The 13,997-nt window shown below is 39.2% G+C and overlaps 1 protein-coding gene across 3 annotated transcripts in view; it reads left to right on the forward strand.

The window, feature by feature from the left end:
• The window catches only part of AKT1 (AKT serine/threonine kinase 1), a 75,629-nt gene that overhangs the window by 36,035 nt on the left and 25,597 nt on the right, over positions 1–13,997 (forward strand). For all 3 annotated transcript variants that reach the window (XM_086749069.1, XM_086749071.1, XM_086749070.1), the window contains exons 3-5: positions 3,917–4,045; positions 10,636–10,747; positions 13,551–13,698. In XM_086749069.1, the coding sequence (XP_086605195.1) occupies positions 3,917–4,045; positions 10,636–10,747; positions 13,551–13,698 (389 nt within the window). The remainder of the gene's footprint in view (positions 1–3,916; positions 4,046–10,635; positions 10,748–13,550; positions 13,699–13,997) is intronic.

The raw sequence follows: 13,997 nt of genomic DNA on the forward strand, positions 1-13,997 counted from the left end.
TTTAAAATAATAAAGCTAGCAAGCTACAGAGGAGTCTATTTGGTTCCAGAATTTTATATGTAGGATTTATAACCCATGCTTTTGCTTTCCTGTCTCTGCAGTGTTAGCATTCTGTTACTGAAAACAAAGAAGGCTCTGCCAGAGCATTACACAAGCAATGAATCACAGAGGAAAAAATGTTTTGCTTTGTAAATTGTTCACTTTTCCGTGGTGAATCATTATTATTATTTTTTTTAGTGTTGTCTGATAGAATTTGCCACACATGCTTGCATTTACTGTCCTCGGTCCAATTCTTCTAGTGTGACTACATAACCACTAATATTAGTGACTTCAAGTAACTTCTTGCTTATGATTCTTAAAAACAAAACCGCAACAGGAACAAAAAACACAGGGCAAAAATTGAAACAGCTCAGTTCACTCTTCAAGCATGACAGCTGAGTATATCAGAGGAAGGAAAAGGTGTTAACATTTTTCAGTCAGCCTTTTCCCAGCAGCTCCACATAATTATTTTTGTCTGTATTGACACACTCCTTTTCTGCCCAAAATAGTTGGATTTGCTCTTGTGATCAATGTGGTCCTTCTTACAAGTTGTGGGAAGTTTATAGAGTTTTAGCTAATCGTAAATATATAAACTTGTTTCTTAAGAGTACGCACTTTGCACATTTTCTTGATGACTGTGTTGGTGAATCTGTGTTTTAGAACTTCTATAGAGGGTAATAGTTTGCTCAGGTTTGAATATAAAATTATACTTACAAATTATCTGATTGGGAAGTCACGCACCAGGCAGTGTCTTGCCACTTCGCTGCAAAATGCAGAAGTATAGCCTCAGTGTGGTGCATAGCAAAATTTATACCACAGGTGCTACAGTGTGCCTCGTCCTGTCCTTAGCAAGAGCAATAATCAATAATATGTATGCTTGCCATATTACAGGATTCATTAAGCTCTAGACATGTGGAAAAAGAAGATTGAAATCATGTTACTTATTTGCAAATTAAAAAGGTGGATCAGGAACCAGAACTAGCTAAACCAATGGATAAGGGAAGGTCCAAGTAGAATGCCTACCAGTAATGAAATCCTTGATATTTTCACACAGAAAAAGTGGAAGAAGAGTGAGTGTGGAGAAGGATGCTATATGTATAGAATACACCATTTTAAAAACTGTTATTAATTCTGTTAGATGATGTGTTTCTAACAGAGAAACAGATCAGTGGAATAAAGCTGTAAGAAAGTATGAGAGCCAAACATAAGCATCTAATCTAAAAGGAAGAGTCTCTTGTGACAGTACAGTGTAATTTTGTGTAAAATTATGCATACTTCACTGAAAATAACCAGATAATAATTTCAGAATCTGCAAAAAATAAATGTCTCCTCTGTAAATACTGATGGGGAAGATGTGTAGCATAGACTAGGCAGTAATGGAAATGGAAACTTTCTGTCTTGCCCCTTTTCAGATATTTTTTTCATCCCATCCCATCTAGATTTAGTCCTAAATGCAGGTAGGATAGGGGATACGAGATTCCTCGGTCTCCTGGGTCTTCTTTATGCAAGAGAAGAAAATACCAATGAGTCAGGTATCTAACAGTGCATTCCAAAATCGTGATAGTCTGGGCATCCGCCTCCTCGACCTGCTTACCTGGCAAACCTCTCATCAAGAGCTAGGCTGAACGCACCATGTATGTTCTTGTCCCTGTAATCACATCTGTGGTGTAATAGTAATGAGATTGGAATAATCTCACTGATCTGGGCTGAGTTGGACTGATAATTTAAATGTGAAAGGCTTCGTAATCTCCTACTGATCCCAGAACGTTTTCAGCTTTTAATTAAGGTCAGAATTAAAATGATGATGACAACAAAACCTTCTACATTTACTGCCTTGCTTATAAATGTTAAGCCATGACAGCTTATAGGTGAATTCTACTGAAATTCCTAAAGTGACGATGACATTTTTGTAAACCCCTTATGGGTTAGTGTAACACTTACAGCTGTAACAGACATCTCGAAAACAAAGACTGAGAAGGTTTGTGCTCATTCCTTTTCCTCTCATCTTTCTTTCCCCACACCCTGTTTCATCCGGGCAAATGGATGTTTTCTGTAGACATGGCTGCTGTTGGAAAGGTAGCTCTGTGTGACTCTCTCTGCCAGTTCAGTAACTCTTAGTGTTTTGCTTTAGACTGGAAAATTAAAAGCCTGATGAGGGCTAAGCAGGTGAAAGCAGCAGCTAGAGGTGCTCGCACCCATGACTGCTTGGTGTGGGTGCTGGGGTTGCTTGTGCTTCACTGTGCGGGAGAGAAAAGTATGAGTCTGAACAGAAAAGAAATGACACAGCTGGTGCTCAAAGCAGGTTGAAACTGCACCGCAGAAGGAGAGGTGGTCTGTGGGGAGAGGAAGGAGGCAAAGCAGCTGCAGGGGAGTTCCTGGGGCAGGATGCACATCGCTGGGAGAGAAATTACTGATGGAGCAGAGCCGAGCAGTAGGAAAAGAGGGTGTGAGCAGAGCCTGGGAGAACAGGAGAGCAGCAGAAAGTTGCCAGAGCCAATAAATCTGGGGAGCCTTTTCTTCTTGCTGCTCTTGGTTGTTTGAAGAGCTCGCCAGCAGATGCAACTGTGGGCACTGGTTACCAGCCGCTGCAGGGGCAACCTCGTGAGGTGCATAGACGTGCTCTTGCTGTGGCAGGCTGGAAGGAAGCTTGGCTCCTAGTCTGCTCCCTCGTCCTCTCCCTGATGTTGAGCAAACAAGTGAGAAACCGTACTGGAGGGAGGAGGGTATTGCTGCTATCCAGCTGTAGGTGCTTTATAGTGGCCACTTCTTTTTTATATTTTTTTTTTTTAAATCAGTTGTTGTTGAGGTGAGCAGAGTTGGAAAAATGTGGCTGGTACCCTGATTCAAATAGTACCTTGAGTGATGCTTTTCTGATTCAGCCAAATAGAAACATTACTGCAGGACCTTGTAGGAGATAAGAGGGCCAGCTTGACACCATGTAAAGCTGTTTTGAAGTTCTGGAGAGACTACCTGAGAAGATTACAACATGGACAGTAAGCAAAGGGGGAAACTGAGGCACATGGACAAAGTCACTCAAAAGAGCCACCAGTGGAACTCCTGCCTGCCTTCTCTGAAGCCTAACTGAGTAAATCCAGTAAATAACTGAGGTTTTGATCAGTTCTTTTATTTTTATTCTACTGCTTGACATTTTGAACATGGCACAGTCACCTGTGCAGGTTACTTAGATAAGCAGTAGCATGATGTGAGCAAGGGATGTTTTCTCTGACAAAGAAAAGTGGAATATCTTTCAGAATAGATGTTTGTTTTCTTCTTTGTGCTGGCTATATATCATCCAGTGTTCTCCCCTTCATATTGTGATATATCATCTTGTATTTCATGCTTGAGATGTTGTGAGAGGAGTGAGTGATGTTATGTAACTTAAGCAGAGAATTATCTTCTCGTGTTCTGAAAGTGACTGTTGGTTTGATAAAGCAGTTGACTAATTAGTAAATTACCCATTGTTGTTTAAAATACTTGCGCTGCAAAATGTAAATGAAAAAAATTTCTCCACTTGTCAGTATGAAAAATGACAATAGCAAAAATAATACATAGAACATCTGCTCTGATTTTTTTTTAAATTTAAAATGCATTTAAGGCAGATGTTGCAGAACTTGAATGGAAATCGGAGTAGATGGAAGAACAAAACATAGCTGTTTACTTTCTATGAAGTCCCATTTTTACAGTTAACATCACTAGCAGTATCAGTCTCAGTGCCTGTATTTTTTCACTGTTTGTATCAGAATGAACTGAATGTTCTTAAAATTGTGGCTATGTCAGGATGATATATAGTTTCAATATTTAAAAAAAAATAGTTGGCAAGTCAGTATTTTTGGGTATTTTCTGATGACTTTTCCCTTTGCCCATCCTTTCTTTCCAGGAGAATACATAAAAACATGGAGGCCGCGGTATTTTCTTTTAAAAAACGATGGCACGTTCATCGGCTACAAGGAACGACCACAGGATGTCGACCAGCGGGAATCACCTTTAAATAACTTCTCAGTAGCTCGTAAGTGTTTTTACCTGCTCCCTCATCCAATTTGGGGGTTGATGTCTTCTTGTAGTCATAGTGCCGGTAAGCTGCATTAGTAACGTTTGAATCTGTGCAGAGCAATGTATCTAAACACTAAATGTGTTTATTTGAGATGTTAAAACCCCCCTGTGTTTCTCAGGAATGACTGTGATGTGGAGGTTTGATGCTCTGCCTTTTTTTTTTTTTTTTTTTTTCTTTCTTTCTTTTTTTTTTTTCCTTCTCCAGTTTTCTACTAATTCACCGTTTCTGGTTATAGAATAAAATTGGTTTATTTGTTAATATTTTGTATGTCTGTTAGTCAACAAGTTGCTTTAAAATGAAAATTAACTCAGGCAAATGTCTCAGTACTTGGCAGGTAGACACAGCTGAAGCATTTCAGCCTCTGTTCTGCCACCAGATCTGGATTCAAGGAGCGTTGCCATAGGTCAAAAGTATTTGATTGGTGGCATAAGAGATTATGGAGCGAGCACTGTTTTTAATGAAGGACATTCAGTTTTTCCTAATTTTGAACACATAACCATATTTCTTCTATTAGAGCCAACAAAAAGGTGTGGAAGTAATAACATCTCCTAACCTCTGCGCTCTGTCCTATGCAAACATTTCCAGCTTTGCTCAGGTGCTGCAGCACAGGATGTGATAGAAGAATCTGAAGATAATTTCCTTTCCTTGCTCATGTTTTCAACCTTTTGCTGTATACTTTCAGCTTTTATTTTCTCCTGTTCTTAATCTTTCCTGTCTCATGATCTGCCTGTGTCTTGTTCCACTACTTAAAAATAGATCATTGTGGCACCTGTTATTAACAACGATCTGTTCAGTGTTCCTGGTGACTAGTGGAAGTGCAGACAGAAGGGTACAGGCTTTCCCTCTTCATTACAGAGTAGCTTGAAATATGAGGTTCATCTTTGTAGCTGACCTTTAAAGAGAGAGATTTGTTTTGGACCACCCTGGGTGCAGAAGAGGGCTGGGCAGCACTAGGAATTAATGCAAATGTTCATTTTTTTTCTGCTGGTAGCAACATATACCTGTTGTGACTGATGATGGGAATAAATAATGGATGTGCTGTTGCCTGGTGCCTCTGTGCAGGATGCCAAGAGTGCTTTGGGGTTTTTGTCTTGTTTTAGAGAATTGTAGTGTTTTCATTTCGGTAATGCCATGGTACTTTCCTCTTTAGACTGATATCTCCTTATGGATCAAGAAGGTAAAGAAAAGCAGCAGAAAGCCATTCATTCATAAATTAATTCAGTACTTGGTCTGTAGCCAGAAGCTTTTAACAAATGCACTTTTTGCAGGACACTTCCATCCTGTTGCTGCTAACTGCATTACTTATGATAATTATTTACTGCAGTTCAGTGCTAGGGAGTAAAAAAAGATGTGTCCGTTGCCTTCTCTTTGTCCAAGTTGCCTTCAAAATGGATTAACTTAAATCGGTTGTCACAACAGGAATACGGTGCTTTTTATGGCAGACTGAGCCCATCAATCTTGGCGTTTATAGATAAACAAGTTTGTTACTATGGTATCAGAGCATTGTTGGAAAAGATGCAGCACATGCCTATAGAGTAAGGTGTAGTCCCCGTAAGAGGGATTGCGGGGAGGGTGGTGGGTGGAAGGATGTTTGTGGCAGTGACTCTTGCCTGGTGAGCCAGTGACAGGTCGGGAAAGCCTTGATAATTAGGGGGGGGCCTCCTTGCTAGAAGTCCTTATTGTGGTTTTGGGCTGTTGCCCCACCAGGATTTAATTTCTCGTGTAGGCACTGGCATGCAGTGCTGCCAGCACCTGATCTGTGGTTCCTTTCTGGGTACCCTCCACACTTGTATCATTTGGATGTGCTTTGCACCACAAGTTTTCCCTTCCAACCTGCTTGCCTGGTACTTTCATTTGGGTTAACTTGTCAAGTTAGTGTGAGGGAACTCAAGCTGCCTCTGGAGGAAGGCTCAGGCCAGAACGCAGCCTCATGCTGCAGAGGCAGCCTGTAGAAGCCTTCTGCCAATAAAAGGTGGGGCAAATTTAGCTGAAATATTTTGTAAAACTTAATGTTTTTTTCTTTTTCTTTCAAGAGACCATGATATCCCTGACTTTTTCTTGTTAATTAGTAAACTAGATTTTTTTTTTTTAATGAGATGGCAGACTGTCAGTCTGTTCTTTGAAAGTGGTCCCGTGTTGCTGATTAAAATCTTTACCTGCTTTTGCTGTAAAATAATATAGGCTTTTTATCTTTGCAAATAAAAGTTTTGTTTTGTGGGTTTTTTTATGACTAAGGGGACTCTTACTTGTAGTGTAAAATTCACATTAAGTGATTTTGTCCACCCGTGAGTTGTAGGAAATATTCAATTCAGGACAAAAGTGAAAGAAGATAACATTTGTCTTTTTCTTTTAACAGGTATGAAGTATTAGCAATAAATACAGAGTGCTTGCTTCCATGTGCTTGACAGTCTCTTCTTTCTCCTACGCTAGCCTTTTCCTTTCAGTCTGTGAGGGTTTTGATCATGCATCTTTGAAAACTTGTTTAATAGGGCCCCTCCATGGGTAAAGAGAGGCTCACTTTTTTTTAAAGTACTTTTTTCTCCACATAGTTTTCCATTTAAAATAACCATATATCAATGTTTGTAATTTAATGATATGTTTAAGGAGTTTATTATCCCTTGAAGTTACCTATTTGTTTTATTAAAAAAAAAAAGCAAAACTTCTGAAAGATGGCGGCTGAGCATTTAATTGTGATTTTTGAGACATATTTGTGTTCGTGTTCTGTACTCCACCACTGGGAAGACAGAAGGAATAAAAAAGCCTATACCTAAGTAGTTCTGCTCCACAGACCCTGCAGATAAATAACCAATAGAGCCTGTGTTGTAAATCTGCGCGATAAGTAGCCTTCATACTGATTGTAATCTGGGATTATCATGTATGTCTGCCTATTAGGTTATAAGCCTTTAAAACCATATAGCTGAGAAGAGCAGTATATTGTGAAAAACCACATGGAGAGAGAGGTTGTTCCTGTTAGAAAGAAGGGATTATTTCTCCGACTGTCAAAAAGGAGGCTGGACTGTGGTGGTTTTGTTGTACAGCTGAAAACGTAATTGCTCAACAATATGAGTGCTCCTTTTGGGACAGGACTGCGTGTCTGCAGTCAAGCATTTTATCAGAGGGCACGGGATGGCCAGATTAGTAGACAGGCTTTTTGTCTGCTGTTACTAGGGGCCACCTTAGTCCAGGTCTGTAACTCAGAGCTCCTGGCTTTTGCCATGCTGAGGTGTTTGGGGCGATTCTATCCAGTGGTGCTAGCAAAAGGAGCACTTCAACATAATATTCCTGTTTGCCTTTTCCAAAGTTTTATTTTTTTATTTATTCATCATTCTTGCCTGATTCACCTTTTTTTTTTTCTTTTTTTTTTTTTTTTCTTCCCTCTATCCCCTTCCTTCATTATGAAACCAAAGCAGGAATGGGAAAGATTCTTCCTTGACATTATTGTTTTAAGTGTGATGTCATTATATAGGAGCAGAGTTTGACACTTTCGTCGCAAGTAATCTGCCTTTTAGCTTAAGTGCTGGGGAAGCAAATATTGTGACATTTTAGAAAGTCACTGGGATAATACTAAGTGTCTTTCAAATTCAAAATGGTAATTTACATTTGAATGCCGTGGTGTCTATTCCTGTTAGGAACAATTTCTCTGTCCTACTTACTTTAAAAGACCAAACGCCAGGAAAGAATCAAGAGGTTCTTTAGAGCAATTTAAATCATTTTTAACAGGCTGCTGTTTATAGTACTTACTTTGTTGCAAATGGGAAATACTTATGTCGGACTGCTTGACAGGAAAAACTGTCTTTGCAACGGGTAAGCGACCCTCGGTCCGTATTTGAAACGGGAATGTTTTTGTAGCAGAACCCCAAACATGCCATGAATCAGAGCTGCTGTTACACAGCATCTGTATCTGTGCTCTTCTGCAGTGGTGCTTGTTGCGGGACATGATTATAGAAGGCAAGTTTGGTGCTTCTCTAGCTTGCTAACTGCAGTAAAGAGCATAGAGTTTGTTTTAAAAGTAAGAAAACTCCTGCTGCCTCGGCATTTTGCTGATAAAATCCATGCGATTGTCGTATATGGGGAGAACTAAGTGGTAGCTTCAAACTTTCTGAAACCTATATGGTAGGGCACTTTGGTAAAGCAATTTAAAAATAAAGCCTTCTGTATTTCTTGATATGTGCTGTTATGATTGAGCAGGGTAATTAGACAGCATATTGTTCACTAAACAAAACACTTCTATGTGACATGCTTGAATTATAGTGGTTATTAACTGACAAATCTCTATTATTCATCTTGCTGTATGCCTTAAAGATTGCTGGATCAGCAAGCTTAACAAATATCAATGGGCAGTGCTGATTTAGGGGAAAAGTGGTGATGTTTAATTGGTCCCCTTCTATGAAGAAAATGCCTTCTGTGGTTTATTATGCTGAAATTAAATGGTTAAAGTTTAGAGTTCATGGCTAGTTTAAATATCTGCGCTGCCACTTCAGAATACTTAATCTGAGGCACTAAATGTGAATCTGAAGTCTGTTTTAAAAAAGTAAGTAAAACCTCTCAGTTTATTTCTTCAAAATGGATAAGTATAGGAGAACAGCCCTGGATTAGCACGAGGTTAGAAACAGCCTGATTTTCTTCTTTGAGTCTTCATCTGTTAGGACTGCATTGTGCAGGCTCATAGAGGCCAACCCCAGCCTTAATCTAATCACATTAAGCAGGCAAAAATGGAAACCAGAAAAAAACAAATGACATAAAAAAAGAAGAGCAGCTAAGCTAAGGTGGGCAATCTGGGAGTAGGAATGAGATCTTTTGAGCTGAATTTATCAGAACCAGGCTTACTGGGCTGCGTCAGCTTGTGTGGTTGTGTTTGGATTACATTGCCATTCTGCTAAAGTGATGGGGGTAGCTGCAAGGCTAAATACAGCGCTCTGCAAGCATGGCTGTGTCGCTGTGTTCGAAGTTCTTTAATCTCGGTGAATGAAGGAGTGCCGTTTATCACACTAAAACCTTTTCATGACTCATTAATAAACTTTCTCTTATCTAATTGCAGTGCTTTAGTAGGATGCAGTATAACCTCAGCATGCTATTAAAGAAAAATTAGATTTTCTTGTCATGAAAAATGCAAAGTTACTCATTGAAAAGCTTATAACTCCAGTAGCAAATGAGGCATTAAATATATGGCCAAAAATACAACACCCAAAACCACTGGCAGTACATATTTTATCTTGGTGCTAATTAAGAGCTTAAATTTAAAACTGAGCATTCTAAACTTTCGCAATAATAAAACTAACCTAACGATACCAGTGTAATCTTAGTTATTCTGCCTGGATTCTCTCTTCAACTTGCACATTGCTTATGGTGGAGGATGTTCATAGCTCTAGCAGTAAGCAGAAATTTCTTCTTGTCTTCGTAGTGCCTTTTTATTTACTTGGAAGTTGATTTAGAACCTGAAGACCAAATAATAGCAAGCTTGTGGTTTCATTAACTGCAATGTTTAATGTAAGAAAAAAAACCAACAACTATTATCTTCCCCCTACCCCGACTGACTTGGTTTCTTAATTTGACTTTCCTTTAACAGAAGCTGTTTAATTAGCATTAAATTTTATAGTAATATAAATCTGAAAAATGTAGTGTTTTCGCTTCTGTTATTTCATTGATTTTCTTTTGTTTTTCAGATCCTCTGTTTTAGTATAACTAGCATACTCTTAATCAGGTGCATTTTTAGACCCAGATTTGAAGGATAAACACTTATAACATCCTATGAAGCTTAAAATAGTAGGTGTGATTTAAAAAAAAAAAAAAACAAAAAAAAAAAACCCCAAAAAATTAATGCTCAGCTCAAGAGAGAGCATTTTTATGAAGGAAGTGGTGGTTTTGCACGTAGCCGTACTTCTGTAGCCTTTTTAGATTATGCTTAAATACTGGCGATGATGGAAGCTGTTAGCTGCATGTCCGTACAGCATCCCGCTCTGCAGCAGCTGTCCCGAAGGCGTTTGGAACGGGGTCTTTTCTGGGGGTGCCTCTGCAGTTTGATGTTCCCTCTAGTGTTTGAAGACTGGAAATGCTGAGTCTAATCTTCATTAGGTCGCTGCAAAATGACCAAACACGCTCTCTAGCAACTCCTTGAAAGCCAAGGACAGGGTTTTATGTCGGGAAAATCAAAGGGAGAGAATGTGGGGGCTTGGCTTTAGTTTCAGTGGATGTAATCGCTGCATTATCAGCTGACTTAGTCCGTGTGCTCTGCTCTGGGTGACCTTTGGAATGCAGGACCTGAGTCTGAACGGCTTCTGTGTCATCACATTTCTACTTACCTCTCTGGGCAGACCAAATGTGGAGCCTGTCTAAGCAAAATTTGATTTCGGTGCTGCCTAGATGACTATCTACCAAGCTATTTATTGGTTTCATCAACACAGTAAATTGTCTCAAGCCTCCTAAAGAAGTACTTACAGAGATTTCTATGGCTGATTAATCGCAACAGTTTGCTAGATAAGAATAAAGACAAATGATTATTTAAACCTGCTTATGTACCATGACTCTTTCTTCCTTGATTGTGGTAGAGTGCCAGCTGATGAAGACAGAACGACCTAAACCAAACACATTTATCATTAGATGCCTCCAGTGGACCACAGTAATTGAAAGAACATTTCATGTGGAGACTCCAGAGGAGCGGTATGTTTCATTCATATTTAATACATAAACTACTTGCAAAAGCAGATGCAAGTGTTCAGCATTAATAGCGAGTCCTCTGCTAAAGCTCTTATTTATCAGATGATGTACGTCTAGACTGAAAAGCAGCAAATAATTTTTGAATGCTTCAGTTTTAGCGTGTGTTCCAGGATAAAAGAGGTACCTTTAAAGGAGATTTTAGAGAGTGGATTTTGAGTAGTATTTGTAAACGAAATATTGCTAGGTTGGGTATCCAAAACGGAGAGGTGCAGGTGTGTACCAGCACACAGGTAGTTATTTCTGGAAACGTAAGGTTCATTTCTCACTGGAAATGTTGTGATGTGTGAAATGAAGGGTTTCTGACCTGGGAGTTTCTGGATGGATGAGCACAAGTGAAACAGATTCAGGCAAAGCTGAGTTGTATCAAAATACTGACCTTTTAAAGTCTTCTTAGACTCTTTGTTTCTGAAAGAAAAATGTTAGTTGTATCATTGCTGATTGCTAATGTTTTATGCAAATTAGATAATAAAGGTGATAGTTATCTGCTGCAGGTGCAGATTTCTGTTTCAGCTGTTAGGAAACAAAGCTAAGAGCATGTATTCTGTGCTCTCATCATTGGAGAATTGATCTCTTACCTCCTGAGAGAAGAGTTTACCAGCACAGCTATTCTACAACTACAGAGTATTTAAATATTTACTTGCTCTTCAGGAACTGAACTTAAATTATCCCAGTACCATTGCTCTAGGGGAAGGGATATTTTAAAGCCCTTGTCCTCCCTAGATATGATACTGCTTATTTCTAAAATCAGCAAATTCTACCTAATATTCTTTGCTTTTTTCTTTCATAGCCTTTGCATGCATTGATTTAAAGAAGGTTCCTGTATATTGCCTTTGAGTCTATTACAATGATCAGAAGAAGGTGAAATCAAATTAAAAGCAAAGAAAAATAAAGTGATCCTTGTTTCTTTTAGTAGCACTGCAGTTAGTGACCCTAAATGGAGTAAGTAACAGTTTCCACTTGGGGGAAGATTGTGTTTCAGTCTTGTTTTATTCCCTCCTAGCCAATTAAGTCAGCTTTGTGACACTTCAGGGCTTGGAGTGTTAGTCACCTCTGTTGTGTACGCTTAAGACATAAAAGCTGAGGGTGAAATTCTGGTCTCCCAGAAATCAATGATACTCACTTCAGGAGGGCCAAGCTCTCAACCAAGTCAGTAACAAATCTCAGAAAACATATGAAGGTAGATATGCTTTCTCTATGCCTTTAAAACCAACGTTTGGTTTTTTTTGAATGAGATGAAGAGATAAAAATACATAAGAAAATGTTATTTTTGTAATAGTTCTGAATATGAAGAATGATTAGTAAATTAAGGAATGTGTTTGTGATGGTGAATGAACTAGTCTGTTCTGGGAGTATAGGGAGAATGTTCAAAATGTTTAGCATTACCGTGCTGCCCCAGATAGAGCTGGATAGTGCACATTCAGACAAAATCCAAAATAAAAAATCCACAGGGCAGGAGAGACCTTATGTGTAATTGGAACAGTTTTTATTAGAATCTTGTGTTGGGTACTTTTTCCCCAAGGCCTTTGCTTCCTCTGGGGAATGATTTGCTTCTTCCATCCATCACAAACTGAAATTCGTGTGTTCAGATAGGATTTTTTTTTTTTTTTTTTTTTTTGTATAATTTCATAGAAGCAGTGAAAAATTTGACATTGATTAGGATTGCATGGCTTCACTGCAGATTGTGCATGTAGTTGTTCGGCACTGGCTGCTTCTGTTCCTGCTGGAGTAGCGAAGTATTTTACCTGGAGTGTCCTTGGGAAGAGTTTAGCCAGTGTCCCAAAAATACCAACTAAACCACTACATCTCGTTCCCTGCAGATACAAAAGACGGTACAACATGGTAAATTCATACAGTCCACTGAACATTTCTTCAGCCCCTGTATACCTTAAAGCCCATCCCAAAACTGTGTAAGCCCTTAAGAGTTGTATGCTTTATGTTCAATAAATTTGCAGTGAAATGAAGTGAAGGCCAAGAACTTTCACTTCAGTAGTTTCCAGAAGTGTGAAGTTTCCCAAAGGACACTGGAGTGGAAGTGGTCTCCACAGGAGTCGAAGGGGTTGGTATTAGAGCACCCACAGCTGAAACAGCTCTGGAAGCTTTATTGTAACCAAGACCGGGCCTAAGATAAAATGTCGCTGCTTTTACTGATGTTCTGCCAAAACTTACTTGGGAATTGCTGTATTTCTGTCATCATCTTTACAACAGAGGAATAACCTAAGTGTTCTGGGCTTTAATATCTTCTGCTAGAATACCCCTTGCCATAAAAATTTGGGATGTGTGTGCGAGGAGTGGCATAGTGCTCCCAGCAGTTGAATATATGTGTTTCAGTGCACCATAGGAATGGAGAAGCTGTGTTTAATTGCTTTGTGCTGCATGGGAGCCTTTTGCTTTTTGGTTTTGGCAAGTCTGGTTTTATTATGTAAATCTTTGTATTACCAGGTCATATCTTGAGCTGCTGACTGAATGTCTATTAGAAACTCTGTTGTCTGAAAAGCCTTATATTGTATCCAGACTGGGAGGACTTCAGTTGTCCCCTATGTCTAGTATGATTAATAAAGATATATGTTAAAAGTGCTGTTGAAAATGCATTTTTACAGTGCTTGAAAATGCACATAATTCATTGTATGTTGCATTGATTCATCAGGGAGCATTAGTTATTCTGTATTCCTTGGTGATCCTTGCCTTGCCATGGCAGATGGCAATCTAAAGTCACAAGTAACGAATGACTTTGCTTACATTTTGCCAGGGAAGAATGGACAAAAGCCATCCAAACAGTAGCAGACAGCCTCAAGAAACAAGAGGAAGAGATGATGGATTTTAGATCTGGCTCTCCCAGTGATAATTCAGGTGCTGAAGAAATGGAAATTTCTATGACAAAGCCAAAACACAAAGTGGTAAGTGAGCATAGCAGGAATAACAATATTTTTTAGGTCTTCTTGAACATAGACAAGACAAGAAATAGCCATCAATACACATCTGTTTCCAAAACAATTACACAGTTGTTTGTAGATGCAGCTTCTGGAGGAGACAGTTGATGAGGCTCTGAGTAACCTGATCTAGTTGAAGATGTCCTTGCGGGGGGGGTTGGACTGGATGACCTTTAAAGGTCCCTTCCAATCCACACCATTCTATGATTCTGTGATTCTAATAGTCTGAGCTGAGCAGGTACCAGGAAAAGCCTGACTGGGTCCAC

This window comes from Chlamydotis macqueenii, chromosome 5 (assembly GCF_036417535.1).
Source record: "Chlamydotis macqueenii isolate bChlMac1 chromosome 5, bChlMac1.mat, whole genome shotgun sequence".
Lineage (NCBI taxonomy): Eukaryota > Metazoa > Chordata > Aves > Otidiformes > Otididae > Chlamydotis > Chlamydotis macqueenii.